The following is a 27,993-nucleotide window of genomic DNA, read 5'->3' as shown; positions in this document are numbered from 1 at the left end:
TTCTGTGGTAGCAAGCCTTTATTGATTCAGATATGATCTTAAAAGCGTCAGTTCCAGAGTTGTTAGAATTTCCTGATTATTCATTTACATGGAATGTCATAGTCATTTGCTTTGCTTCAACAGTGTATTTGAGTATGTGTAGGAAGGAACTGCAGATGCTGGTTTACACCAAAGATAGACACAAAATGCTGGAGTAACTCAACGGGTCAGGCAGCATCTCTGGAGAAAAGAAATAGGTGACATCTCAGGTCAAACCCTTCTTCAGTGAGAATCAGGAGAGAGGAAAACTAGAGGTAATCACAGAGGGGGAGCAGCAAGAGAGGGTGTTTCTGAACTGTCAGAGAGAGGTGGAGAACTTCAAAGTAAACATACCTTGAGGAGATTTTGCAGTGGAGCAAATCAAATGTGTAGGAAGGAAATGTATATCTGAGTAGTATGGTGACACATTTGTACCCTATCGGATTGCACAAAAAGATTAAATGTAGGAATAGAAGTAAATCTTTGTTTTAACTTATTTAAGCAAAATGAATTACACTGTAAAATTAAAATACCAAGTTGAGTGGTTATGAATAGTTCCTCACTTCAATGGACATTCTTTTAGGAGATTATTAGTGATATTTTTGATGGCTAATGTTGTCTCTGTACATGTGGGTTTAATTAGAGATTCTGGCAGCAAAAATCCATAATATCCTGTATCTCGCAATTCAAATGCAAATGAATAAGAAATCCCATGTTTATAGGCCCAATCGATAGAACTACCGGAAGTGACATCTAAAAGGCAAGAAACAAATGTATTAGAACATGCGTTTAGTAGATCATAACATAATATATTTTCGTATGATAATAATTTGCCCCAGCTTGGTTTGTCTCTCAAAAATTACTCTTAAATCTAAAATATTTTTTAAAAGGATTTTGCAACTACAGCGCTGTTCAGAAGTCTACATTTTCTCCTCAATCTATGTGTATAAACTTTAGAACCAGATCAAAATTTACCACAGGTGAGAACAGTGTGGTAATTAATGCTATACTGACTCAAGTCGTGTTCTTAAAATGTAATTCTCTTGATTCTGTTTTCTCCCCTTGGGCTACTCCCTGTGTCAAATTATGCTTAGAAATTTTCTTAAAGGCAACATTAAAGAAAAATGTGTGATTGACTTTATTCTTTGAATCGAAAACAGGGAAAGTTGCTCAAGATAATGCAAATTATGTATGTATGGATTTTTAGAAGCTACGATTAAATGGCATACAAGTGGCTTGCTGAGGAGATAAAAGCCAATACAATTAAAGGAAAAATTGTGATATTGGCCTTTTTTATTATTTGAGAATTATGTCCTATCATCTAATTTCAGGCCATTAATATATAGCTAAAGGAACAATGGTTTTCTTTTCGATCACTGAGAATGGCATTGTGACACTTTTTCTTGTCATATGAAACATGTTCACAATTCTTCTTCTGATAAAGAATGTATTTAGATTCTGTGCTTTCCCTATCTATCTATTACATGGATTTTTTTAAATTTGGTATTTTATCCAGAATCTTTGAAAGTCCGTGTAGAAATGCACAGCAAAACTTTAATCATCCAACATTTACACAACATGACAATAATTGATCAGTGTGAGAGCTTAGGGTAGAGGTCATAGCCACAAAATGAAAGGATGTTCCTTTAAGAAGGAGATGTGGAATTTCTTTAGTTAGAGGGTGGTGAATCTCTGGATTTCTTTGCCACAGAAGGTCGTGGAGGCCAAGTCAATGGATATTTTTATGGCAGAGATAGATTCTTGATTAGTACGTGTGTCTGGGGTTATGGGGAGAAGGCAGGAGAATGGGGTTAAGAGGGAGATAGATCAGCCATGATTGAATGGCGGAGTAGACGATGGGCCGATTGGCCTAATTCTGCTCCTAACACTTGTGAACATGAGCTTAGTCATCTCAGTTTGTCTTTAACAAGTGTAATTTGCCTCGCACTACAATTTTATTATCCCTTATAAATAACTGCCCCACATATATTTCCCCACCATCGACATTTGGTATACTACTCTAATTACCAGATTTATCTCTTCCATTTTTAAAAAGCAATGTATTTCATTTTACAATCATTAGACACTCTGAAAACATCCTAATGTCCAAAGAGAATTGGAAGATTGCAATCAAGCCCACATCAAATTCCACTTTTGCTTCCGTCCGTAACCAGAATGCATCCCCTCCAGAGCAATGGTATTTATGCTCAAGAACTGTCGATCTCTAAATAATCCCCTTTCCATTCTTGTTGTTTTTTCAACAATCCTGATGCATTCTATTACTGTTACATTGGTAGCACCATTTCCCAGATGAAGATAGATTTCATTTAGCACACCAACAGGCCTATGTAAAGCTTTGTCTCACCTTAACCTTAATCACTTTGGACATTGAGGGAGCATCAGGGCTTAAATTGTCTTCTGCACTTCCAGCTAACCCTCCTAATAAGGACATGGCACCAGATTTGTTAATTGGCAGCCTGTCTGTGTCTCGGATAATGTGAAATCTGATTGATCTCATTATTATTAATGATAGCTTTCTATTTATCTGGCAAGTTTCATTTGCCATTGTTTTATTTTGTATTCAGTTAGAATTTTATAACAATATTGTAAAATATTTGTGATATATTTTCTTTACAATTAAAAAATGAAACATAATTTCAAATATGCTTACATAACCTTTACTGTGGGCCTAGGTAAATATCATAAATGTTAAGACTTACATAAGGTGCTAGATGCTGGCCCATGTTTGTACTTGATACTATACACAGAGTAAATAGCACTGACTGCTTTGTATGCTGCTGATTCCTAAAAAACAAAATTAAAAATGTCATTTCTTAAACAATAATAGTTGAAGTTAAAAGTAACGATTATGTTTATTTAAGTTGTTGACATCAAAATGATCACACTGTATATTGGTGATCACAATTAATTCATTAAATTACTGTTATTTCATGGTGTTATCCACATATCATGGTCTAGAAATTGCTTTCTACCACCATTTGGTGTTGAAACTTTGAGGATCACACTAGTGTTGTCTGTGATAGTCACAAAAAGGTCGAGAACTATAGTAGTGAGGTTAACATGACAGCACTGTTCGGTAGATACAAAATGCTGGAAGAACTCAGTGGGACAGGCAGCATCTCTGGAGAGAAGGAATGGGTGACGTTTCGGGTCGAGACTCTTCTACAGACTGATGTCAGGAGAGGGGGCGGGACAAAGATAGAATGTAGTCAGAGACAGTAAGACTAGTGGGAGAACTGGGAAGCGGGAGGGGATGGAGAGAGAAAGCAAGGGCTATCTGAAGTTAGAGAAGTCAATGTTCATACAGCTGGGGTGTAAACTACCCAAGCAAAATATGAGGTGCTGTTCCTCCAATTTGCACTGGGCCTCACTCTGTCAATCATAATCATACTTTATTAGTCAAGTATGTTTTGCAACATACGAGGAATTTGATTTGCCATTTTATATACCAATAAAAAGCAACAAAACACACAAAATACATTTTAACATAAACATCCACCACAGTGACTCCTCCACATGCCTCACTGTGATGGAAGGCGAAAAAAAAGTTAAATTTCTTCCCTTCGTTGTTCTCCCGCGGTTGGGGGCCTTGAGCCTTCTGTTGTCGGGGCGATCTTGGCTCCCACAGCCGGCAGTCGGGGCCTCCGCATCGGGGCGATCAAGCTTCCGCATCGGGGGGGGATCTCAGATCCCCGCGCCGGGCGATCGGACCCCAGGTTGGGGCTAGTCGAACATCTTGCGACTTTTGAGCTTCCCGACATCAGTCTCTACCCGAGACTGCGAGCTCCTCGATATTGAAATCCGCAGGCCGCAGTTGGAACTTCGATCCCAGGCAAGGGATCGCAGACTCCGATGGTAAGTCCATGGCCCCAAAGTCAGTCTCGACCAAGGTCTCCAGCTCCATGATATTAGGCCGCAGAGCGACCGGAGATACGATCCGGAAAACAATCGCATCTCCGGCAAGGTAAGGGATTGAATAAAAGTTTCCCCTGAACCCCCCCCCCCCCAACATCAACCAACCAGAGAACATGAACACAAACATTTTAAAACACACTAAAAATAACAAAAAAGACGAAAAGACAGACGAACTGTCGGTGAGGCTGCCATTGCTGACAGCGACACCTGGTGGAACAATGGAGGAGGCCCAGAATAGAAAGGTCTGATTGGGAATGGGAGGGGGAGTTTAAGTGCTGAGCCACCGGGAGATCAGTTAGGTTAAGACGGACTGAGCGGAGGTGTTCAGCGAAACGATTGCCGAGCCTGCGCTTGGTCTTGCCGATGTAGAGAAGTTGACACCTGCAACAGCGGATACAGTAGATGAGGTTGGAGGATATGCAAGTGAACCTCTGCCTCACCTGGAGAGACTGTTTGGGTCCTTGGATGGAGTCGAGGGAGGAGGTAAAGGGACATTTGCGTCCTTGGATGGAGTCGAGGGGGGAGGTAAAGGGACACCTCCGCTCAGTCTGTATTAACCTACCTGATATCCCAGTGGCACAGCACATCAACTCCCCCTCCCATTCCCGATCTGACCTTTCTGTCCTGGGCCTCCTCCATTGTCAGAGTGAGGCACAGCGCAAATTGGAGGAACAGGATGTCATATTTTGCTTGGGTCGTTTACACCCCAGCGGTATGAACATTGACTTCTCTAACTTCAGATAGCCCTTGCTTTCTCTCTCCATCCGCTCCCCTTCCCAGTTCTCCCACTAGTCTTTCTGTCTCTGACTACATTCTATGTCCCGCCCCCTCCCCTGATATCAGTCTAAAGAAGGGTCTCGACCCGAAACGCCACCCATTCCTTCTCTCCAGAGATGCTGAATTGCTCCAGCATTTTGTGTCTACTGTCGATTTAAACCAGAATCTGCAGTTCTTTCCTACACAGTACTTTTCAGTATCTCTTTGTATTAGTGCAATGAAACTGGTATTACCGGTATTAGAATTCTTGCGTCAGCATAGAATGCAGTAGGAGTGGTATTTGCAATCAGATGCTGTAAGGGACACATCACAATAATAACATTGTTTCAGCTGCAAGGGGAACTGTTGTTGCTCAATGTGGCAGGAAAAAAAATCCAGGGAGGACAAAAATCCTGCTGAACAAGAGGCGATGGATTCCCAAACAGGTTCAAAAACACACAGAAATGTGCACATGAAACGCTACTCTGGGTTAAGCTGTTTACAGCTGCACAATGACATTTCTTCTACCAACATTTCAGTTTAAAGGGCCCCGACCCGAAACGTCACCTATTCATGTTCTCCAGAGATTCTGCCTGACTCGCTGAGGTACTCCAACATTTTGTCTTTTTTTGTAAACCAGCATCTGTAATTCCTTGTTTTAACATTTCATCTAACTTGTCTATATCCAAAGATAAACCTTTCATGGTAAATCTAAAAAGACTGGTCCAAATTACCTTAAAATACTGCCTATTCGTTTTTTCAGGTGAGCTAAAATTGTTCTATAAAGTCTATACTAAACAAAGGATCACATCAACTTTGAATTTTCCAATTAACATTTTGTTACCATGATACATCATCATTACGCTTAATGGCATAAACCAAGTTGAGCCTGATCTTGTTAGCTATTGCCAGCGTAGGACAGTCTGTAATACCTTTTTAAAACTTTGTAAAACTGAGATGTGCATGAAGTAAAAAATGGACTTCACAGACGGATCTGGAGTCACTCTGCCATCGAACTTCACGTTAAGTTCAGGAGCAAGCTAGACTTTCCCGAGACTCCCAGTTAGCATATTTTTAATTTAAAAAAAATGTTAATTTATTTTATTTTTGATAATTTTATCATCTCTGAACGTCAATTAAAATGTCTGCCACCAAGCAGATTTGGGTCCGGGACTTCCTCCATGTGCTGCCAAAGGTCCTGATGTCATTAAAATTGTAAGACAATTAAATCTACATAGCTTCTGGCTTATCTGTTACCCCTCCCAAAGTGTATTTTCATCTGGTTTTTTTTCTTACTAGTTTTTAAAGGCGATTTGAATTACAACACATTAAAAAAGGCATACTGGGATGTTTCCTTTATAGGGGGAATCTAAATTTGTAATGCCATGAATTTTATCGATAATACTGAAGATCACCTTGGCATTTGCCCCTCTGAGACTTTCGACTTGAAAGATGATCTATCATGCCAAATAAATCAAACCCAACTGTGATGATAGCCATTTTGGTTAACGTTGATGGATTTAATTCAACATTTTTGCATGTATCATGCTATTGATTGAATGGTTCTAGACAACTCTCCTACTAATTTCAAGATGTTAGGAATAAGAAGTCTGGAGGGTTAACTGGGATACTACCCTGTAAACATTGCATTGATTAACTTCTTCTTCTTATCGAGTCCACACACAAGATTAGAAGTTGTTCAGCCAGAGCTGAACACACTTCTCGGCATCTGCACAATGGTGTCTGTCTTGCGCTTCTTGTGCTTCTTGTGCGTGGTGGTGGAAAGATTGGTTGAAACAGGGCCGCGACGTGAACGCTCTTTCCTTGGCCCCATTGATTAACTGAACTTAATGCAAATGAATGTGGAGGGATGAATGCTTACAATCAACTTTACCATGTGCTTAGAATTCACAACCAAAGACTAATTTCTCCCTTGACTGAACTTTTGGTTAAAACAGATAGAATGAGCCAGGGCCGGCCTTAAGCCGATTTGACCGATTGCTCCCAATTGGGCCCCGCGCCTAATGGGGGCCCGGCACTAATGTTCCGTATTTCATACGGAAATACGAATTCTCTTTGTTAAATAAAGATTTTTTTTTTAAATTCGCCATCCGGATTTTTTTTAAACGAACATGTGTAACAACCGCTGCACGGCCATCAGACATAAACGATTTGTTAACTCGTACTGTTAGCACTTCTTAACATGAAGTAGTTAACAAGTTCCTTGGGACCACCATACATCAATCCCTATCATGGGAGCTCAACACCAGTCTCATAATCAGTAAGTGCCACCAGCGACTCCACTTCCTGCGGCAGCTCAAAAAATTCAGGGTCAGTCGACCAGCCATGACCCACTTCTATAGGTCTACCATAGAAAGCATACTCACATTCTCCATGCTTGTCTGGTATGGTCACACAACCTCGCAGGATAAGATTCGGCTGGAGAGAATAGTGCGCCGAGCTTCTAAGATCATCGGTTGCAGCAGACTTCCCTCAGTGACATCACTTTACTCAACAAGACTCACCAGAAAGGCCAAAAAAATCATAGCAGACCACTTTCACCCGGCACATTACCTCTTTAATCTCCTCCCATCAGGAAGGAGATATAGAAGCATTAAAAGTAAAACATCTCGCTTCAGAGACAGCACCTACCTCCAAGCCATCAGACATTTGAATTTGCACTAATCACTTTGCACTTTCTTTTGCACTTGCACTTATGCTTAACATGACGCTGCTGGGTACTGTCCTTCCTGTATATATTGTCCTTCGTACGGTATTGTCTGTATTATTTATTGTGGTGTATGTGGTGGTTGTATTGTACTGTATTGTATTTGTCTGAGAGCGAACCAAGACACATTCCTATCAACTTATTTTGTTGACATGGCAATAAACTTCTTGAATCTTGAATCTTGAAGTTGTTATACAATGTCATCAATCTGCATCCATCCACATTCCTCAGGAAATGTTATTGTGTTTTGAATGAGTATTAATGACGCCATGTTCCTATGAATAAAATTCACGCGGCGTCAATAATAATTGTTTAAAACACAATTACATTTACTGAGGAATGTAGATCGGTGACACATTGAGAACTTCTTTAAACTCACCATCATGAGTGAGAGTGTTCAAGAAGGAACTGCAGATGCTGGAAGATCGAAGGTACACAAAATGCTGGAGAAACTCAGCGGGTGCAGCAGCATCTATGCAGCGAAGGAAATAGGTGACGTTTCGGGCCGAAACCCTTCTTCAGACTCATTAAACAATCATGAGTGAGGGCCCCGGACCGCGAGAAGGGGCTTCTTCTTGGTGTGCAGGTTAGTCATTCACCTACCGACCCACGTTGTGTCTCTCTGTCTTTTGCTCTCTCTCTCTCCCTCTCTCTCGCGCGCTCTCTCTCCCGCTCCCCATCTCGTTTCCCTCTAGCTCTCCCACTCCCTCTCTCTCACACTGTCGCCTCAGCATTCCCGGAATCATTGACGTTTAGCGGTAGACAAAAATGCTGGAGAAACCCAGTGGGTGAGGCAGCCGCCTTGCCCGCTGAGTTCCTCCAGCACTCTGTGTTTTTTGTTTGGCTCTGATGTTGAAGGTGGCTCAGCGGGACGGGCATGGGCTCTGGGGAGAGGGTTGCGTTTCTGGTCGAGACCCTTCTTCAGACAAACACAAGTACTCTCACTGACGAGAGTTCAATTCAGTCTGAAGAAGGGTCTTCTCTCCAGAGTTGCTGCGCTGCCTGGCCTGCTGAGTTACTCCAGCGTTATGTCTATCTTCAATTTCAGAGGAATACAATTTCTCACGGGTGGCTTATAACGTCTCTAAACCCCTCTGGGACTCTCTGAATACCTCTAAACCCCCTCAATTCCACCCTATTTCCCTCTATAACACTTCTGAACACTTCTAAACCCATCTGAAGCCCTCTAAACATCTCTAACCCGTTTAAACCCCTCTAAGCTAGGAGGCTACAAGGTGACTTGGATAGGCTGGGTGAGTGGGCAAATGCATGGCAGATGCAGTATAATGTGGATAAATGTGAGGTTACCCACTTTAGTGGCAAAAACAGGAAAGTAGACTATTATCTGAATGGTGGCCGATTAGGAAAAGGGGAGATGCAACGAGACCTGGGTGTCATGGTACACCAGTCATTGAAAGTAGGCACGCAGGTGCAGCAGGCCATGAAGAAAGCATTCATAGCAAAAGTATTTGAGTATAGGAGCAGGGAGGTTCTACTGCAGTTGTACAGGGTCTTGGTGAGACCACACCTGGAGTATTGCGTACAGTTTTGGGCTCTTAATCTGAGGAAGGACATTCTTGCCATAGAGGGAGTACAGAGAAGGTTCACCAGACTGATTCCTGGGATGTCAGGACTTTCATATGAAGAAAACCTGGATAGACTCGGCTTGTACTCGCTAGAATTTAGAAGATTGAGGGGGGATCTTATAGTTTGCTAGATATGAACTGTTTTGGGAGAGAAAAATGCTCACGGCAGACCAAACGTGTTAAACAGAAATTGGTCAGATATTGAGCTTTACACAGTGAGAAATCATGTGAAATTATCACTGAATTTAATTTTAAATGAATGTACCTGCATGTTATACTGTTTAGTTTGGAGATACAACCAGATAGTTTACTGAGTTCGCACCGACCAGCGATTTTTGTTTTCCTATTTGATAATTTTATTTGGCGGCCAATCAAACGATGTCTCTATGGGGGTTGCATCCAATCACCAACCAGCTTGCCTTAAAATTCCCGTCCATTCAACAAATAGGTCTCCTCCCGTCCAATCAGCCGCTGTCTCCAAGGGCATTGTGTCCAATCACAAATTGCAGTTTAATGGAAATTAGCTGCTACGGTAAAGGTTGGAAGCCAGCGGAGCTACTGACAGTCAAACGGGAGGGAGCAGGAGATATTCACACAGTGTATAATCCATAGCACCTAGTGTACAATTCCATAATATAAACTAAATAACTGGGCTGACAGACCTTGGCTGGGAATCTGGGGTTCACCAAAATTGTTCCCAATTGGGCCCCGCACCCCCTAAGGCCGGCCCTGGAATGAGCATGCCCATTCCTAAAATGCATTTGTCAACCAATTGAGGTTTATATGTTTCAAGGTATCCCACAAACAGATTCACTGAATATTTCTCCATGTGACGTTATGTTTTTGGACTAACTAGATTGCAGGTTCACTATATTTGTCTTTTACGGTATTTCTTTGTTCAACCCTCCTTGTCATTATTAATACTTGTTTTTCTTGAAACACAGGTGGTACACCTGTTTGAGTGCACCGAAACAACAACCTTTTTGCTAGATGTCAATAAAACTAAGAATCGTTGTCTTCAGAAATGAGAGATTGAAAGATTATGTACCAGTTTTCATTGGTGGGTCAGCAGTGGAGAGAGTTTTCAGCTTCAAATTTCTGGGCCTTAGCATATTGGATGGCCTGTCCTGGGCCCAGCACAGTATTGACGAAGAAGGTGTTCTAGCCCTTATATTTTCTTAGAAGTTTAATGAGATCCAGTATGTCACAAGGAGTAGGAGTAGAATTAGGCCATTCAGCCCATCAAGTCTACTCCACCATTCAATCATGGCTGATCTATCTCTCCCCCCTAACCCCATTATCCTGCCTTCTCCCCATAACCTCTGACACCTGTACTAATCAAGAATCTATCTATCAATCTCTGCCTTAAAAATATCCACTGAGGGCCTCCACAGCCTTCTGTGGCAATGAATTCCACAGATTCACCACCCTCTGACTAAAGACATTTCTCCTCATCTCCTTCCTAAAAGAACGTCCTTTAATTCTGAGGCTATGACCTCTAGTTCTGGAATCTCCCAGTAATGGAAACATCGATGTCATTGAATACTCAAACAACATCTATTGAAGCACTGCACAAAGTATCCTGACTGGTTACATCATGGCCTGGCATGGCAATTCCAACACATAAGAAGGCAAGAGGCTGCTGGGAGTGATGGACTCAGCCCAATCTGTCACAAGCACCGCCCTCGCCATCAAGGAAAGCATCCAACATGAGGCACTTCCTTAAGAAGGTAGCATCCTTCATCAAGGTACCTTACCATCTGGGCCATGCTCCATTCTCGCTGCTCCCATCAGGCAGGGGGTACAAAATCCAGAAGTCAAACACCGCCCGGTTCAGTAACATCTACTTTCTAACAACAATTAGGCTCTTCAATTGACTTGTACAACGCTAACCCTACATTGGAAATAGAATATTGCAAACCACCCTCCTGTTGGGCAGAACACACACAGGTTGGAAAGCATATTTCAGCGGATTAGGAATGGCTACTTCCCTGGTCTGATCAGACTACTAAACACTCCTCTCATTAGCTAGGTGTGTATTCCGCATCTCCCAGCCCATCTCATTGTGCCCCTTGTACTTTCTTCTTTTATTGGCACCTCTGTCGCCGTAACACTAGAATGCTGTGACACCTTATTCTGCACTCTGGTATTTTTCGCTTTATACTACCTGTTGCACATGTATGGCTTAGAAAAATCAAATACCAATATCCCTTTTGCACTATGATGGACTTGTTTTCTGATTGTATACTTTTGCACTTATGTCTTGTCTTGTAGAATTTGCGTGTAATGAATGGATAATTTATGTTTGCGTGTTTTCTAAGTCTATGTGTTTGTGACATTGCTGTAAGCAAGATTCTTATTATTAGTGTACCTCACATTTGACAATAAACTTGACACTCAGCACTTATCCATAATGGCTGGAGAACGGCAATTTTTTCATGCTCCTTCATTAATTTGTTAAGGTAAATCATCGTAAAACAATACCCTCATCTCCACTACAGCGCACAATCCCATAATTTATCATATAGACTAATGGCGTATAGAGGTCTTCCAGTAATGTAGAATATTAACATGTTAATTGTTTCCTTTCAATAAAAATAATTAAACCTGTACTATTACTTGGCTCCAGGTATGGAATCTTGTTACATTTGGAAAGCAACTCCTTAAATATTATTCGACACTGAGGTGCAGTAAAGGAAAACCTATGCTGTATTCAAAACTTTACTTACAAACTTGAATTTTATTATTTGAGGTAGCCTTCTCTTCTTACTTTTTCAAACTATTTAGCTGTGAAATGAAAGACCCAAACCTATTCTGTTACTTTCACACAAATTTCTCATTAACCAGCATATCCTATCTCTGATAGATAGATAGATAGATAGATATAATTTATTTGCCACACAACCAGGGTTGGTGGAAATTTGGGTTGTCAGCAGCAGTACAATAATAAAGAACACACAATAAAACTGTAACACAAACATCCACCACAGCATTCATCACTGTGGTGGAAGGCACAAAAATTTGGCCAGTCCTCCTCCATTTCCCCCCCGTGTACAGGACCAGAGTCCAGTCAGTCCAGGATCGGCTCTTCCTCACCGGAGACCGCAGCTTTAGATTGTTGTAGGCCGCAGGCCGGCGGTCGAGATTTAAAGTCCCCGCCGCAGCCAGAAGCACCGCAGACTGCAGGGCCGGCGGTTGAAGCTCCCCTCCAGGGGTGATGGTAAGTCCATGCCGCACCCGCGGTAGAAGTTGGCCGCAGGGCCGGCAGTGATGGCTTCTTCTTCCCCCGGGTCCCCGACGAGGGATCCCGGGCTGTAGACGCCGCACCAGCTGGAGCTCTGCAGACCGCGGCTTCAGGCTGCGACTTCAGGCTGCCGGCTGCCCCGGGCCAGCAAAACGGAGCGCTCCCCTCCAGCGAGGGTTCACCCGCTCCATGCCGAGAGTCCGCGCTGCGCCCGCCGCTGAAGCCCCGGGCGCGTCTCCGGGAAAGGCCGCGTCGATCCTTGATGTTAGGCCACGGGGGAGACGACCTGGAAAAAGTCGCCTCTCCATGGAGGAGGCGACCGAAGCGGTTTCCCCCTTACCCCCCCACACCACCCCCCACACAAAACACACGAAGGAACACAAAATACACACTTTAAAACATACTAAAAAATAAAAAAAAGCTGGAAAAACTGACGCGCTGCTGACATGGCTGCACACAGAGGAGCGCCCCCTACATATTATTCTAGTCCCAGCCCTGCTCAACCTTTGATCTCTACTTGATCCCCTCCTGCTTTTAAAGCAGCTTCAGCTATGAAATGGACACAATGTACAATCAAATACATTTTAAATAATATCTATTATTATTGTTTGATTCACAATTGGCAAATAATTGTTAACATCCTGCCTACAACATCAAGAAACCGAGATTTTTTTTTTTGCACTTTGATTTGTTAAACAGGCACTGACACCATCTTGTAATATGATTAAAACATCAATTTAGGTTAATTCTACTTACCACACAATTGAAGTTAGGAATGATTGCTTCACTATAGGAATAAGGATATAGGAGCATCTGTGAATATGAATGGAATGAAATGTATGCTTTAACTTGTTTCTTGTTTTTACGCAAGAAGTTTGCAACAGCCTTTACTTCTGGTTCAGATTCTGGCATGGGTCCACAGTATGTATCAGCACAAGGATGCAATGATGCCCCTTCACCTAAGAATTACAAAACATTGTTATACGTAGAAGCTAGAGAGTAAAAGCCCTGTCCCGCGGTACGAGTTCATTCCAAGAGCTCTCCCGAGTTAAAAAAAAAATCAAACTCATGGTAAGCACGGGGAATGAACGTAGCGGGTACGTCGGAGCTCGGGGACATCTCTTAGCGGCTCGTAACGCTAACGGCAGGTACTCGGGAAGACTCGCTAACGCAGGTAAGCACGGGAAGACTCGTGAAGATTTTTCAACGTTGAAAAATGTCCACGAGAGCCCCGAGTACCAACGAGTGGCCTTTACCGTAAATCTTCGAGTTCGAATCAGGGCAAACTCGGGAGAGCTTTTGGAATGAACTCGTACCGTGGGACAGTGCTTTAAATCAGAAAACTGGTAATATTTAAAAAACATTAATATTATAGAGGAAATATAATGATGCCAGGATTACAATCACTTAAATAGTTGATAATGATTTGCTTTTGTAGATTAGAATAATGTTTGAAATCACCTCTATATGTCTGAAACATGAAAACATAATCATCACATGGAATCTAAAAAGCAGAAAATGTCAAAATGCATAGCACCTGAAATAAAAAGTCACGTTTCTATTTAATTGTTGACCATAGGAGTTTCTATATTTTCATTTTATAAATATAAGCCAGGTTTGACAGAGACCTTCTTCTGCCCAGTTTGTTTTATGATGTCAGGTGTCATGGTAGATAAAGATAGCCAAAATACTCCATATTGTCATTATCTGACAATATATATACTAAAAATATATAACTGCATATAATTTCACTACACCGAAAGGTGTATGTGACAAAATAAATTTGAAATCTCTTGAAAATATATAACTGATGTAATCATGCCAATTATACTATGGGAACATAAAATCAGGTTAATGCACAACTTTTATTAAAGTTATACAAAAATATCAAATAAAACATATTTTCCATTAGTAATGAGAGATTTAATTTGTAAACTTTGTAATTACACTAAATATCTTCTTATACTTTTACTTCTTAGAATCACCTTTTGGTTTTCTCTCTTTTGAGTTAGAGGAAATTTTTAAAATAAGCCATGTTTAAAATTCATGCAGTGGAGAATAGATGCAGTCCCTGTGGTGAAGGAACTCCCACGGCATTGTTGCCTAGGTAGGACATTTTAATGTTTTAGGCCAGCAACAAAGAAGAAACTACTTAGAAAGATTCTTGTGCAAAGGTTACAGTGATGCACTGCTGTTGATTGTCATTCTGTCTTTACTTTGTGTACTAGTCATGTCTCTACTATTTATTTCATTCCCATTACATGTTTTTCCTCTACCTGCTAAATTTTTGTAAGGCGTCCTTGAGACTCTTGAAAGGCGCCCATAAATAAAATTTATTATTATTAATATTATTATTATTATTATTATCATCAAGAGGTGAGTGGATTTTCCATTGTTGATGATGAACATTGCACATATCCTACTACATGAGAATTACTATGATTATCTGAACATGCAGGATAATATTGTTCAAGTGTTATTGCACACATGCAAGGGCTGCTTCAATGTTTGAATCTAATCCATTCTTTTTTTGTCAGAGGGGGAATCATCAATCAATTATCACATAAAAACACAATAAAGAAAACATATTTATGTAGAAGGAAAGGAGGACAGAAATTATTTAAAAAAAAGTGAAACAGCAAGGAAACAGACCCATCAGCCCAACCTGTCCATGCCAACTAAGATGTCTCATCTAGGCTAGCCCATTTGCCCACCTTTGACCCATATCCCTCTAAATCTACGAATAATTTTGGATGGTCGTGTAAAAGTAACTGCATAAATTTGATGAGCCAAATTGAGTTTCTTCTGTAAACTCTGTGAGACTAAGTTGGATAGCAAAGAGCATGCTGTGTGCTAATCCTGCTTCACCCCATTAGAATGCACACTAATTTTTTGCTGTTTGCCCAAAGCAGCAAATGCTATTTACAGTGAAAACAAATAACTTTGTTTGCAGGTTACTGCAAAAAACTAATTCATGAGCAAACAACAACTCAAAACTAGTCTGCCTCTGCTGCATCAGATGTGTAGGTACAGGAGGAGAGATATCCTGTATCCAGAGAGGCAAGAAGGCTCTTCAGTCATTCACTCAAATGGCAGTGGAAGAAGATGATTGCAGTAGTCAGTGCCAGCATCGAACCCTAGGTGCTCTAATTGCAGTGCTGCCTAAAGTTCTATGATTTAGAAGTTCTATCATCAAATGCAATATTCTACAAACCACATCTTAGCTTCAGAGGCTGTGCAGTGCATCATGCTCCACTGCTGCCTTGAACCCTACAACCGCAGGCCCCCCCATCTTCCCCATAGTGTGCGAGTATATGTGAGAGGGGAGCATAAATGGATAGAGGGGAGTATATACTCATGTATAAACAATTTTAAAAGATGGAAGCTCAGGATATATTTTTATTCAAAGTGTGATAAATATTTGTAATAGACTACAACTAAGAGGTGGATAAATGACTTAATCGTTCAAATGACTATAAATTAGATTGACATGGGATGGGGTTCACTGAATTTATCTTATTACCTTTATTATCAAGAGAAATGAAAAATATTTCACGTCTGAACTTACTGCACCACTTGATCTTCCAATTCCGATTGGCATCAACACCGCGGCAACTGAAATTAGTACTGTTGGAACGTGTTTTTCTCCGGAATCTATCCTAAATATGATGCAAAAATAGTATATCTAAAAATTATGATCAGCGCAACCTTTTAAATAATATCTTCTCTAATTGCTTGCAGCATGAAGCAAAAGACCATCTGAAAATGCAGAGCCATGAGATTATTTCTAAGAACTGGAGACAAATTTTCTTTAGGAGATCAAAGAAAGAAAAATAATTTTAATTGCCCTTTAACTTTATGAATTCATTCATTATGTTATAGAATGCAAGAGATCAAACTGCTTCTTTTAAAGAAGACATCAAGATGGACTAATTGAAACTGATCTTTAGATGACATGATTAAGAGAATTAAATCAAATAATTCACTTACAGTTGTCCAGCTGTAATGGTATCCGTCTACATTAAAAACAGGCATGACGTAAAAATACAGTTGATTTAGAAGCCTTCGGATTACAGGATCACTGCGATATTTTTGTACAGCCTTAAGTAGAAGAAAAAAAGTGTTTTTGCTTCAATCCAAAATATATTATAATTGAAAACCCATAGCACTCACTGCATATGCAGGGTTAAAATACTTTTCTGATAGAAAGTCTTAATCTACACATTGTTATTTACATTATGAAAACAATGTGATTTACATTCATAGAATCATAGAGCTGTACATGCTACAGTATGGAAACAGGCCCTTAGGCCCACCTTGTCCATGCTGACCAAGTTTGTCATGTTGGGCTAGTCCCATTTAACTTGCATTTAACCCATATCCTTCTAAATTAATAATAATAATAATGGATGGGATTTATATAGCGCCTTTCTAATACTCAAGGCGCTTTACATCGCATTATTCATTCACTCCTCAGTCACACTCGGTGGTGGTAAGCTACTTCTGTAGCCACAGCTGCCCTGGGGCAGACTGACGGAAGCGTGGCTGCCATTCTGCGCCTACGGCCCCTCCGACCACCACCAATCACTCACACACACACACACACATTCACACACAGGCAAAGGTGGGTGAAGTGTCTTGCCCAAGGACACAACGACAGTACACACTCCAAGCAGGATTCGAACCGGCCACCTTCAGGTTGCCAGCCGAACACTTAGCCCATTGTGCCATCTGTCATCCCAAATTCTTCCTATACTTGTCCAAATGTCTTTTAATAATCACAATTGTCTCTGCTTCTAGAGCTTATTCTGGTAGCTCATTTCAGAAACGACTGCCCTGAGTGAAAAAGTTGGAATGGATGGAACGGAATGGAATAATTTATTGTCACACGTGACAATACGGCGTGAAATTCTTTGCTTGCATGCCCAAGGTATGCAAATAGTCGCAAAATACAGTGCCGACAAAGTTACAATCTAACTGTGTTCATATGTTCTCCCCCCTCCCCCTCCCCCCTCTCTGGGTCGTCCATTGTTCTCCCCACCCCCACTCCTCCCTCACGGCAGCCCCCCCACGCCGGATTCCCCCGACGCTGTTAAGATGCCGCTGCGGTCGTTCTTAAATCTCTCCCCTCTCACGACAAACCTATGCCATCCAGTTTTAGAATCCTCCACCCCAGGAAAAACACTGTGAGCGTTCACGTTATCTGTGCCCCTCATGATTTTGCACACCTCAATAAGGTCACCCCCTCAGCCTCAATCATTCTAAAAAGTCCAAGCCTATCCAACCTCTCCCAACAACTCAAGCTTGCAAATTCAGGTAACATCTTTCTAACTAAATGACATCCTTTCTGTAGCTAGGCAAACAGAACTGCACACAGTATTCCCAGTGTGGTCACACCAACAATTTGTGCAGCTGCATCATAATGTGCCAACTTTTATACTCAATAACCTTCCCAATGAAGGCAAGCATGCCAAATATATTCTCACCACACTGTTCACCTGACTCACCACCTTTCGGGAACCATGCACATGTGCTCTCAGATCTATCTGTTCAGTAATCTCCCCAGGCCTCTATCATTTACTAACCAAGTCCTGCCCTGGTTCGACATGCCAAAGCGTAACATCTCATATTTGTCAGAGTAAAATTCCATTTGCCATCTCTTGGCCCAGCTTCCCAACTTAGATAACCTTCTTCACTATCTACCCCCTAGATACCAATAGATACCCCCTATTTTAGTGACATCTGCAAAATTACTGATAATATTAGGTACATTGTCAACCAAATCATTAATGGATATCAAACAGCAGCGGACACAGCACCAACCTCTGTGGCACTCCAGTGGTCCTAAGCCTCCAATCAGAAAGATAATTCTTCACTACTGCCCTTTGACTCCAATTTGAATTCAATTGGCTAGCTCACCTCAGATTCCATGCGATCTAACCTTCTGGCCGAGCCTGCCATGCACTAGCTCTATGTTATCTCAGGCTCGCATCCTTAATGCTAGGGGCAATTTACAGAACCCAATTAACCGACAAACCTTCACTTCTTTGGAACATGGGAGGAAACCAGAGCAGCCAGAGAAAACCCATGTGGTCACAGAGAGAATATATAAACTCCATACAGACAGCCCTTTGCACGAAGGGTGGCATAGTTAATTTCATGGAAGTTAAAATTTGTCACTAATGCTACCCTATTATTTTTATAGTGAAGTGCAATCTCCTTACACATCTAATCCACAATCAATGAGGATAGGTGACAAACCATCCTCTACAATAATCCTCAACACTGGCGTCCTGTGAGAATGCGTTCTTAGCCCCCTACTATAATCCTTATACACCCATGACTGTAGAGTCAAATACAATCCAATTTAATTTAGGTTCACAGACGACAGCAAATGATGATGAGATGGAGTACAAAAAGGACATTGAGAACGTTGCAAACTGGTGCTTTGACAATAACCTCTCCCTCAATGTCGGCAAGACAAAAGAGATTGTGATTGACTTCAAGAAGTGAAGCAGTACATATACCCTGCCTACAAACAAAAACATTGATACATTGATGGCGCCAAAGTGGTTGATCGAAAGCTTCAAGTTATTAGGAATAAATATTGCCAGCAATTTGTCCTGGACCATCCACATCAAAGCTATGAAAACACACCGCCTCTACTTCCTTAAAAGGCTTAGCAAGTTCAGCATGTCCCCAAATACCCTCACTAACTTCTACATATGTGCTGTAGAAAGCATGTTATCATGGTGCATCACAGTTTGGAACAGTTCCATTCAAGACCACAAGAAATTGCAGAGAGTTGTGGATGTCACGCAGACCATCATGCAAACAACCTCTCTTCCGCTGACTTCATCTACACATCACACTGCCTCGGCAAGGCCACCAGCATAATCAAGGCAGTCACGGAGGCGCAGCATTAGAGTTGCTGCCTTACAGCCTTGCGGAGACCCGGGTTCGATCCCGACTATGGGTCTGTACGGAGTTTGTACGATCTCCCCGTGATCTGCGTGGGTTTTCTCCGAGATCTTCGGTTTCCTCCCACACTCCAAAGACGTACAGGTTTGTAGGTGAATTGGATCGGTAAATGCAAAAATTGTCCCTAGTGGGTGTAGGATAGTGTTAATGTGCGGGGATTGCTGGTCAGCCCGGACCTGGTGGGTTGAAGGGCCTGTTTCCGCGCTGAATCACTAAACTAAAGGCACAGTCTCATTCCCTTTTTTTGCCGTCTCCCATCAGGCAGAAGGTACAGAAGTTTGAAAATGAATACCTCCGGATTCAGGGAGTTTCTTCCGACCTCATTGGTGACCTTTGAACTATCTTTTTTTAATTTAATTTTATTCTCTGACATTTCCACAATCCACATTTTAATTGTGGGTGTTATAGGGCCTTTTCAAAATTTTAATATTAATTTTTTCTCGGTTATTATACTGTAGTCGAGGAAATTTCTTTGGCTTGTTGTGAGTGTTAAACTTTGTTCTGATATTCCAAGTATTATTAATTTTGAGTCTGGATCCAGTTTAGTATTAATAACTTCTGAAATTATTTCAAAAATATCAGTCCAGAAATGTTTAATTTTTGTACAATTTGCAAACTTATGTGTTAAATTAGCCTCTAGATGTAGACATTTATCACAAATAGGAGAGATATGTGGGAAGATTCTATTTAGTTTTATTTTGGAGTAGTGTAATCTATGTAAGACTTTAAATTGTATTAAAGCATGTCTGGCATTTAACGAGCATTGATGTATATGTTGTAAACTTTCGTCCCACATATCTTTCGTTATAGGATGACCTAATTCATTTTCCCATGTGTATCTATTTGGTTCCATCGATGGTACCGCGTTGTTTAGGAGGGTGTTATAAATATAAGCTATTAATTTTTCAGTTTTAGGATGCTTGTTCAAACATTCATCAAGGATTTCTGGTTCCCTAGTCCTGTAGACTTGTGTATTAGATTTAACATAATCTCTAATTTGTAGATATCTGAAGAGATTATTTGAGTGCAGTCCATGATTCTGTTGTAACTCTTGAAATGAAAGAAAAGTGCCTTTCCCATAAAGATGTCCAATTTTTTTAATTCCATAATTTTTCCATTGTGTTAAACCTTTATCCAATAAGGATGGCTTGAATAAAGGATTATTTACAATGGGAAGGCATAGTGGTCTATTATTCAGTTTTAAAGCTTTTTTTAATTGTTTCCAAATTCGTATTCCACTATGTATTATGGGGTTTTCCTTATAGGTTTTTTTGTGCAGTTTTGTGGGAGCAAATATAATCGGACCAATTTCAAAAGGTAAACAGTCTTCCTTTTCCATCCTTAACCAATCTGGTTGTTGATCCATTTCTTCCAGCCAGAAATTCATGTTTTTAATATGGACTGCCCAGAAATAAAACAAGAAATTTGGCAAAGCCAAACCTCCATTTATCTTTGACTTACATAAATGTTTTTTACTTATTCTATGATTCTTATAATCCCAAATAAAACTTGTAACAATGGAATCGACTTTTTTGAAAAAAGTTTTTGGGATATATATCGGGATTAATTGAAATAGGTACAGTAGTTGCGGTAAGAAGATCATTTTTAGAGCATTAATTCTACCAAGCATTGAAATGGGAAGTGTTTTCCAGTATTGAATATTCTTGTGTAGTTTATTCAGTAAGGGTGGAAAATTTAGTTTAAATAAAGAGGTACATGTCTTAGTTACATAGATTCCTAAGTATTTAAGTTTATCTTTAACTATTTTAAAAGGGAATTGTTGTAATGTATGTAAATTGAGTTTTGTTATTGGCATGATTTCACTTTTATTCCAATTCTATATCCTGAAAACTGACCAAATTGAGTTATTAAATTTAATAGATTTGGAATACTAGTTTCTAACTTTGTAATATATATTAGTACATCATCTGCATATAAAGAAATTTTATTCCTTGTGTCTCTAGTGTTGTATCCGTATATTCCTGGATGGGTTCTAACGCTTTCTGCTAATGGTTCAATTGCAAGAGCAAATAATAGTGGGGATAGTGAACATCCTTGTCTACAACCTCTAGAGAGATTAAATTTAGTTGTTAACATTTGGTTTGTTAATATTCTAGCTGTTGGATTAGAGTATAACAATTTAACCCATGTACAGTACTTCTCTCCCAATTGAAATTTTTCTATCACAGAAAATAAATATGGCCATTCTACCTGGTCAAATGCTTTTTCAGCATCTAACAAAATAATTGCTAGATCTGCATTAGGAATTCTATTGGAGTATATAATATTGAATAGTCTTCTCAGATTATAAAATGAGTAACGTTTTGGAATAAAACCTGTTTGGTCGGGGTGTATTAATTTGTTAATCACTAAACTCAATCTATGAGATAGAATTTTAGTTAATATTTTCTGATCAGTATTTAAGAGAGCTATTGCTCTATATGAACCTGGGTCTTCAAGATCCTTATCCGTTTTTGGTATGATTGTAGATTCATTTAGAGTTTCTGGGAGTTTCTGTTGAGTGTAAGCGTATTTGTACAGTGTCTGTAGGCGTGGTGAAACCAGATCATAACATTTTTTTAATAAAATTCAGAACTTAGACCATCAGGACCTGCAACCTTTCCGTTTTTTAAAGATTTAATTGACTCTTCGATGTCTTTTATCGTAATTTCAGCACCTAGTGATTCTCTCTCTTTCTGATCTAAACCCGCAAGATTACATTTGAACTATCTTTAATTGGACCGTATCAGACTTAATCTTGCACTAAATGTTGTGCCATTTATCCTACAATGTGGACAGCTTTATTTTAATCACGCTTAGTATTTTCCTTGACTGGATAGTACACAAACAATAGCTTTTCATTGTATCTCGGTACAGGTGATAATAATAAACTAAACTAAACTCACCTATGCCAACCAAGTTTATCTGCTCATCTCAATTGTCTGCATTTGACCCATATTATTCAAAATCTTTTTCATCCATAAACCTGTCCGAATGTTGTTTAAAACGTGCAATTGTACTGGCCGCCACTGCCTCCTCTGGCAGATTGGTCTTTATACCCACACTTCCTGTGTGAGAAACCTGCTCCTCAGGTCCTCTTTAAACCCTTCCCCTTTTACTGTAAAACTAAGCCCTCAATTTGTAGACTCCCTTACCATGGGTAAAATACTATGACCATCTACCTATGTATGCCTCTCATAATTTTGGAAATCTATATAAGGTCACCACTCAGCCTTGTTCACTTCAGGGAATCTGTCCCAACCTATCCGATTGCTCCTTATAGCTGTGAAAATCCTTTCTGCACCCTTTCTGACTTCATCATATCCTTCCTATGCCATGGCAATCTGAAATGTACATAATGGACCAGTTCAAGGAAAGGACAGAAGATGAAAGAGGAAAATAAAATTAAGAAATACTACAGTGGCCAGTGGACAATGAAGCATGCACTGCCATAGAAAATGGTTGAGAAAAAAGGAAATAAGGATCCAAATTATTGGTCATTGGTCAGGCAGCATCTCTGGAGAAAAAAAGATGGGTGCCAAAAGGTTGCCGGCTCGGATTTGTTCCAGTTCCCTCCCCTATACTTTTAGTCTGAAGAAGGGTTCTGACCTGAAAAGCCACCCATCCTTTTTCTCCAGAGATGCTCCCTGACCCGTGGAGTTACTCTTGCACTTTGTGTCTACGTTGTTCTATTTTCTGCATTTATATGGGTATATGCTTGACACTACATAATCAAGGCTTACACAACTGAAAACGTATATTGCTGCAGTAAAATATCTTCAGAAATATGCATTAAAATTTTAAAATTCTGTTATTTTACTTTAACCCATTACTAATTTACCTAACCATCCTTTAACCCAGTTAGCTTTAGAATCTTGATTATTCTTACGGTGAGAAACATTATCCTCGTCTCCCCTCAAATCTTTTTCACTCTTCCACTTCTTTCCTCCTCAGACACCCTTTTGTCTCGATTTTACCGACAGCCTTTGTCACTATCACCATCCGAGGTCCAATCACCCTCCCTTCGCCTGTATCATCGGCCCTCACCCGACCCTCGGTCCTCACCCGACCCGCGGAGCCCACCCGACCCGCGGAGCCCAACCGACCCGCGGCCCTCACCCGACCCGCGGAGCCCAACCGTCCCGCGGAGCTGGAGAACGCCAGGTGAGCCCCGGAGCTGGAGAACGCCACCCGACCCGTGGAGCTCACCTGACCCTCGCAGCTGGAGAACACCACCCGACCCGTGGAGCTGGAGAACGCTACCCTAGCCGTGGAGCTCACCTGACCCTCGCAGCTGGAGAACACCACCCGACCCGTGGAGCTGGAGAACACCGCGGAGCTGGAGACCGCCACCCGACCTGCTGGGCTGGAGAACGCCAGGTAAGCCCCGGGGCTGGAGACCATCAGCAGAGCCATGGGGCTGAAGACCGCCTGCGGAGCCACGGAGACGCAGACGCGGAGCAACGGAGCGGCAGAACACCAGCGCGCACCAAGCCAGCACGGCCGACCAGAAGCACCAACAGACGACAACGCGTACGAAAACACCGCCGGGGACGCAGAGGTGGGTTAAAGGCCAGGTTAGAGCTAGCCCCACACAGGGTAGCGATTCCCAGCCTTTTCCTCGCCAACGTGCGCTCACTGGCAAACAAAATGGACGAACTCCGGCTAAGGATCACCTCCCACAACTGGATCAAGGACTGTAACATCCTGATCTTCACGGAAACTTGGCTCAACACTGACGTTCCTGACAGCGCCATCCAGCTATCGGGGCGTCATTTACTCCGAGCGGACAGGACATCAGACTCCGGTAAGACCAGAGGTGGGGGTCTGTGCATTTATGTAAATAAAGCATGGTGCACGGACTCCACCATCATCGAGAGTCACTGCTCAGCTAACCTTGAGTTCCTCTTGGTTAGATGCAGACCGTTCTATCTGCCCAGAGAGTTCACCTCCACTGTTGTGACTGCAGCCTATATCACTCCTGATGCTAATGCCAAGCTTGCAATGAAAGAGCTGCATACTGCCATTAGCAATCAACAGACGCACAACCCCGAGGCAGCCTTCATTGTTGCGGGTGACTTCAATCACTCTAACCTGAAGACTGTACTCCCCAAATTCCACCAACATGTCTCCTTCCCCACTAGAGTAGACAAGACACTGGACAAAGTCTACACCAACATGGCTGAAGCTTACAAAGCCATCCCCCTCCCCCACCTTGGTCAGTCTGATCACGTCTCATTGTTCCTGCTCCCTAAGTACTCCCCGTTCATCAGACGGGTTAAACCAACTGTGAGGACAGTTAAAGTCTGGTCAGAGGAAGCGGACTTCACACTTCAGCAGTGTTTTGGAATCACTGACTGGAAGGTGTTTGCAGCCCAGGCCACCCTTGACTCCCACACGGACATTGATTCCTACACATCCTCTGTTCTGGACTTTATAAACTCCACCATCAATAGTGTCACCTCCCTCAAACATGTGACCATATTCCCGAATCAGAAGCCATGGATGAACAGCGAGGTCAGAGGTGGGGACGTGAGCAGGGCTGACCTACCGGACGTGAGCACACAGTTAGCTGCAGACTCCACCCAGGACAGGAAGGCTCTGCAGGAACGGAAGGGACGTCACGACCGCGGTGCCACAGGTGCTGTCGCCGAGGGAGGACGGACGGAGCCGCGGCTCGAGAGGCTAACAGAGGCAAAGAGGTTTGCCACGCACTGCAAGGGAGCAGTGGACCAGACAGGAAGAGCGGACGGAATTACCACTAGACAGCCAAACCAGTAGGTAATTTACGGCTGGGGTGAGTACTTTCCCATTTATAGGAGGTAGGATTATATAAATAAGGGGTGTATCAATACAGTAATCCGGGTAGGGGATTCTTAAATAGGACCAGTTAATTACTTATATAAGATGGGCGGCCAGGAGATGTGCCAATACTGTGAGATGTGGGAATTTGTCGACACCATTGATGTAGAAGATCCCTACAGCTGCAGTAAGTGTTTGAGGCTAGAGGAACTCCAGCTCCGCATTGATGAGCTGGAGACCCAACTTCATACGCTGCGGTACATCAGGGAGGGGGAGTATTACCTGGATGTTTTGTGCCAGGGGATGGTCACACCGACCAGTTTAACTAATTCAGTAGGCAGTGAGCAAGGAAAGGAAGGTGTGGCCATAAGCGAGGCAGGTAGGGGGAACCAGGAGGAGATGCGGCAGGAGCCACAGCCCTTGTCCCTGACGAGCATGACCGAGGCTCTTACTCAATGTAAGGACGGGATCAGGGGCTGTGGGAGGGATGAGCAACCTGGCTGCAGCACCGTGGATCAGGGGGCCATTCAAGAGGGGGGAGTTAGAAGAAATGCCGTAGTGATAGGGGATAGTATTATTCATGGGGTAGATAAGGTTCTCTGCGGCCAGCAGAACATGTCCCGAAGGCTGTGTTGCCTACCCGGTGCTAGGGTTAAGGATATCTCTGCGATGCTGGAGAGAAATTTGCAGAGGGAGGGGGAGGATCCAGTGGTCGTGGTCCATGTGGGGACCAATGACATAGGAAGGACGAGGAAGGAGGATCTGCTGAAGGAGTTTGAGCAGTTAGGGAATAAATTAAAAAGCAGAACCTCGAGGGTACTGATCTCCGGATTGCTACCTGAGCCACGGGCCAAATCGGCGAGGGTACGTAAAATTAAAAAGCTGAATGCGTGGCTCAAAGACTGGTGTGGGAAAAATGGGTTTGGTTTCTTGGGCCACTGGCACCAGTACTGGGACAGGGGGGATCTGTTCTGTAAGGACGGACTTCACCTGAACGGTGCTGGGACTGGGGTCCTGGCAAATCATATAACTAGGGCAGTAGAGAGGTCTTTAAACTAAGTAGCGGGGGGGAGGTATCAAGGGGGGTAATAACGGCAGGGGTAGAGGAAATAGAGCAGGGTATCAGTGGGGAAACGGAAAGTCAAAATGTGACAGGAGACAGAATGTGTGAAGATAAAGCTCTAGATGTAAAAGGGGCAAAAACGGAAAGGAAGGGTAGTAAAAATCATCTGAAAATGCTTTATCTAAATGCACGGAGTATTCGAAATAAGATAAATGAATTAACGGTGCAATTAAGTATATATAGTTATGATATCGTGGCCATTACGGAGACATGGCTGCAAGGGGATCAGGACTGGGAGTTAAATATAGAGGGGTACTCGACAATTAGGAAAGATAGACAGGAAAGAAAGGGAGGAGGGGTGGCCCTTTTAATAAGGGAGGGAATAACGGCAATAGAGAGGAAGGATATTGCGTTGAAGGATCAGGATAGTGAAACAGCTTGGGTACAGATAGAGAATAACAAGGGGAAAAAAACACTAGTGGGTGTAATTTATAGACCTCCAAATAGCTGTGACGCTGTTAGTCAGAACATAAATCTGCAAATAGTTGACGCATGTAAAAAGGGAACTGCTGTAATCATGGGGGATTTCAATTTTCATATTAATTGGGCAAACCAAACTGGGCAGGGTAGACTAGAGGAAGAGTTTATAGAATGTATTAGAGACGGGTTCCTAGAACAGTATGTCACAGAACCAACAAGGGGGGAGGCAATCTTGGATCTGGTCCTGTGTAATGAAGCAGGATTAATTAAAAATGTCATAGTTAGGGACTCGTTGGGAACAAGTGACCACAATATGGTCGAATTCCATATTCAAATAGAAGGGGAGCAGGTTGAAACTCAGGCTAGGGTGCTTAGTCTAAATAAGGGGGATTATGAAGGTATGAGGACTGAGCTGATCAAAGTTGACTGGGATAGCAGACTCAAGAATAAGACGGTACATGAGCAGTGGTGTACGTTTAAGGGTCTACTGTATAACCTTCAAGAAAAATTTATTCCTATGAAGAAAAAAAGGGGTAAGGGTAAGAACAGTCAGCCATGGCTCAGTAAAACTATAAAGGATAGTATTCGGCTGAAGGCAAGGGCATATAAGGTAGCCAGAGATAGTGGGAGGGTAGAGGATTGGGAAGCATTTAAAGGTCAGCAAAAAATAACTAAGAGATTAATTAAGACGGGGAAAATAGACTATGAAAGGAATTTAGCGAACAACATAAAAACTAATAGTAAGAGTTTTTATAGCTATATAAAAAGAAAAAGGGTGGCTAAGGTGAACGTTGGTCCATTGGAGGGTGAGACTGGAGAGTTGTTGGTGGGGAACATGGAAATGGCAAAGGCATTAAACGAGTATTTTGTATCAGTCTTCACCATAGAAGACACAAAAAATATTCCAACGCTGGATAAACAGGGGGCGGTAGGAATGGAGGAGCTAAATACTATTAAGATCACCAAGGAGGTGGTATTAGGGAAATTAATGAGACTGAAGGAGGATAAATCCCCTGGGCCTGATGGATTACATCCAAGGGTCTTGAGGGAGATAGCGGTGGGGATTGTGGATGCATTGGTGATAATTTTCCAAAACTCCCTGGAGGCAGGAACGGTCCCAGTGGATTGGAAAATGGCCAATGTAACACCTATATTTAAAAAAGGAAGTAAACAGAAGGCGGGTAACTATAGACCGGTTAGTCTAACATCAGTGGTGGGTAAAATGTTAGAGACAATTATTAAAGAAACACTAACGGGGCACTTGGATAAACATGACTTCATCGGACAGAACCAGCATGGTTTTGTGAAGGGGAAGTCCTGTTTAACGAATCTGCTCGAATTCTTTGAGGAAGTAACAACCCGGGTGGATAAAGGGGAACCGGTGGATGTGGTATACTTG

At 42.0% G+C, this 27,993-nt stretch overlaps 1 protein-coding gene across 1 annotated transcript in view; it reads right to left on the bottom strand.

Annotated features, from left to right (window-relative positions):
- The window catches only part of cpa6 (carboxypeptidase A6), a 47,949-nt gene continuing 19,956 nt past the window's right edge, over positions 1-27,993 (bottom strand). The window contains exons 7-11 of the mRNA XM_033020384.1: positions 16,259-16,397; positions 15,837-15,927; positions 13,025-13,227; positions 2,739-2,823; positions 1-771 (exon numbers count right to left, since the gene is read on the bottom strand). Coding sequence (XP_032876275.1) covers positions 578-771; positions 2,739-2,823; positions 13,025-13,227; positions 15,837-15,927; positions 16,259-16,397 — 712 coding nt within the window. The 3' untranslated portion in view covers positions 1-577. The remainder of the gene's footprint in view (positions 772-2,738; positions 2,824-13,024; positions 13,228-15,836; positions 15,928-16,258; positions 16,398-27,993) is intronic.

This window comes from Amblyraja radiata, chromosome 4 (genome assembly GCF_010909765.2).
Source record: "Amblyraja radiata isolate CabotCenter1 chromosome 4, sAmbRad1.1.pri, whole genome shotgun sequence".
Classification (NCBI taxonomy): domain Eukaryota; kingdom Metazoa; phylum Chordata; class Chondrichthyes; order Rajiformes; family Rajidae; genus Amblyraja; species Amblyraja radiata.
This window is presented reverse-complemented; position numbering and strand designations above follow the sequence as displayed.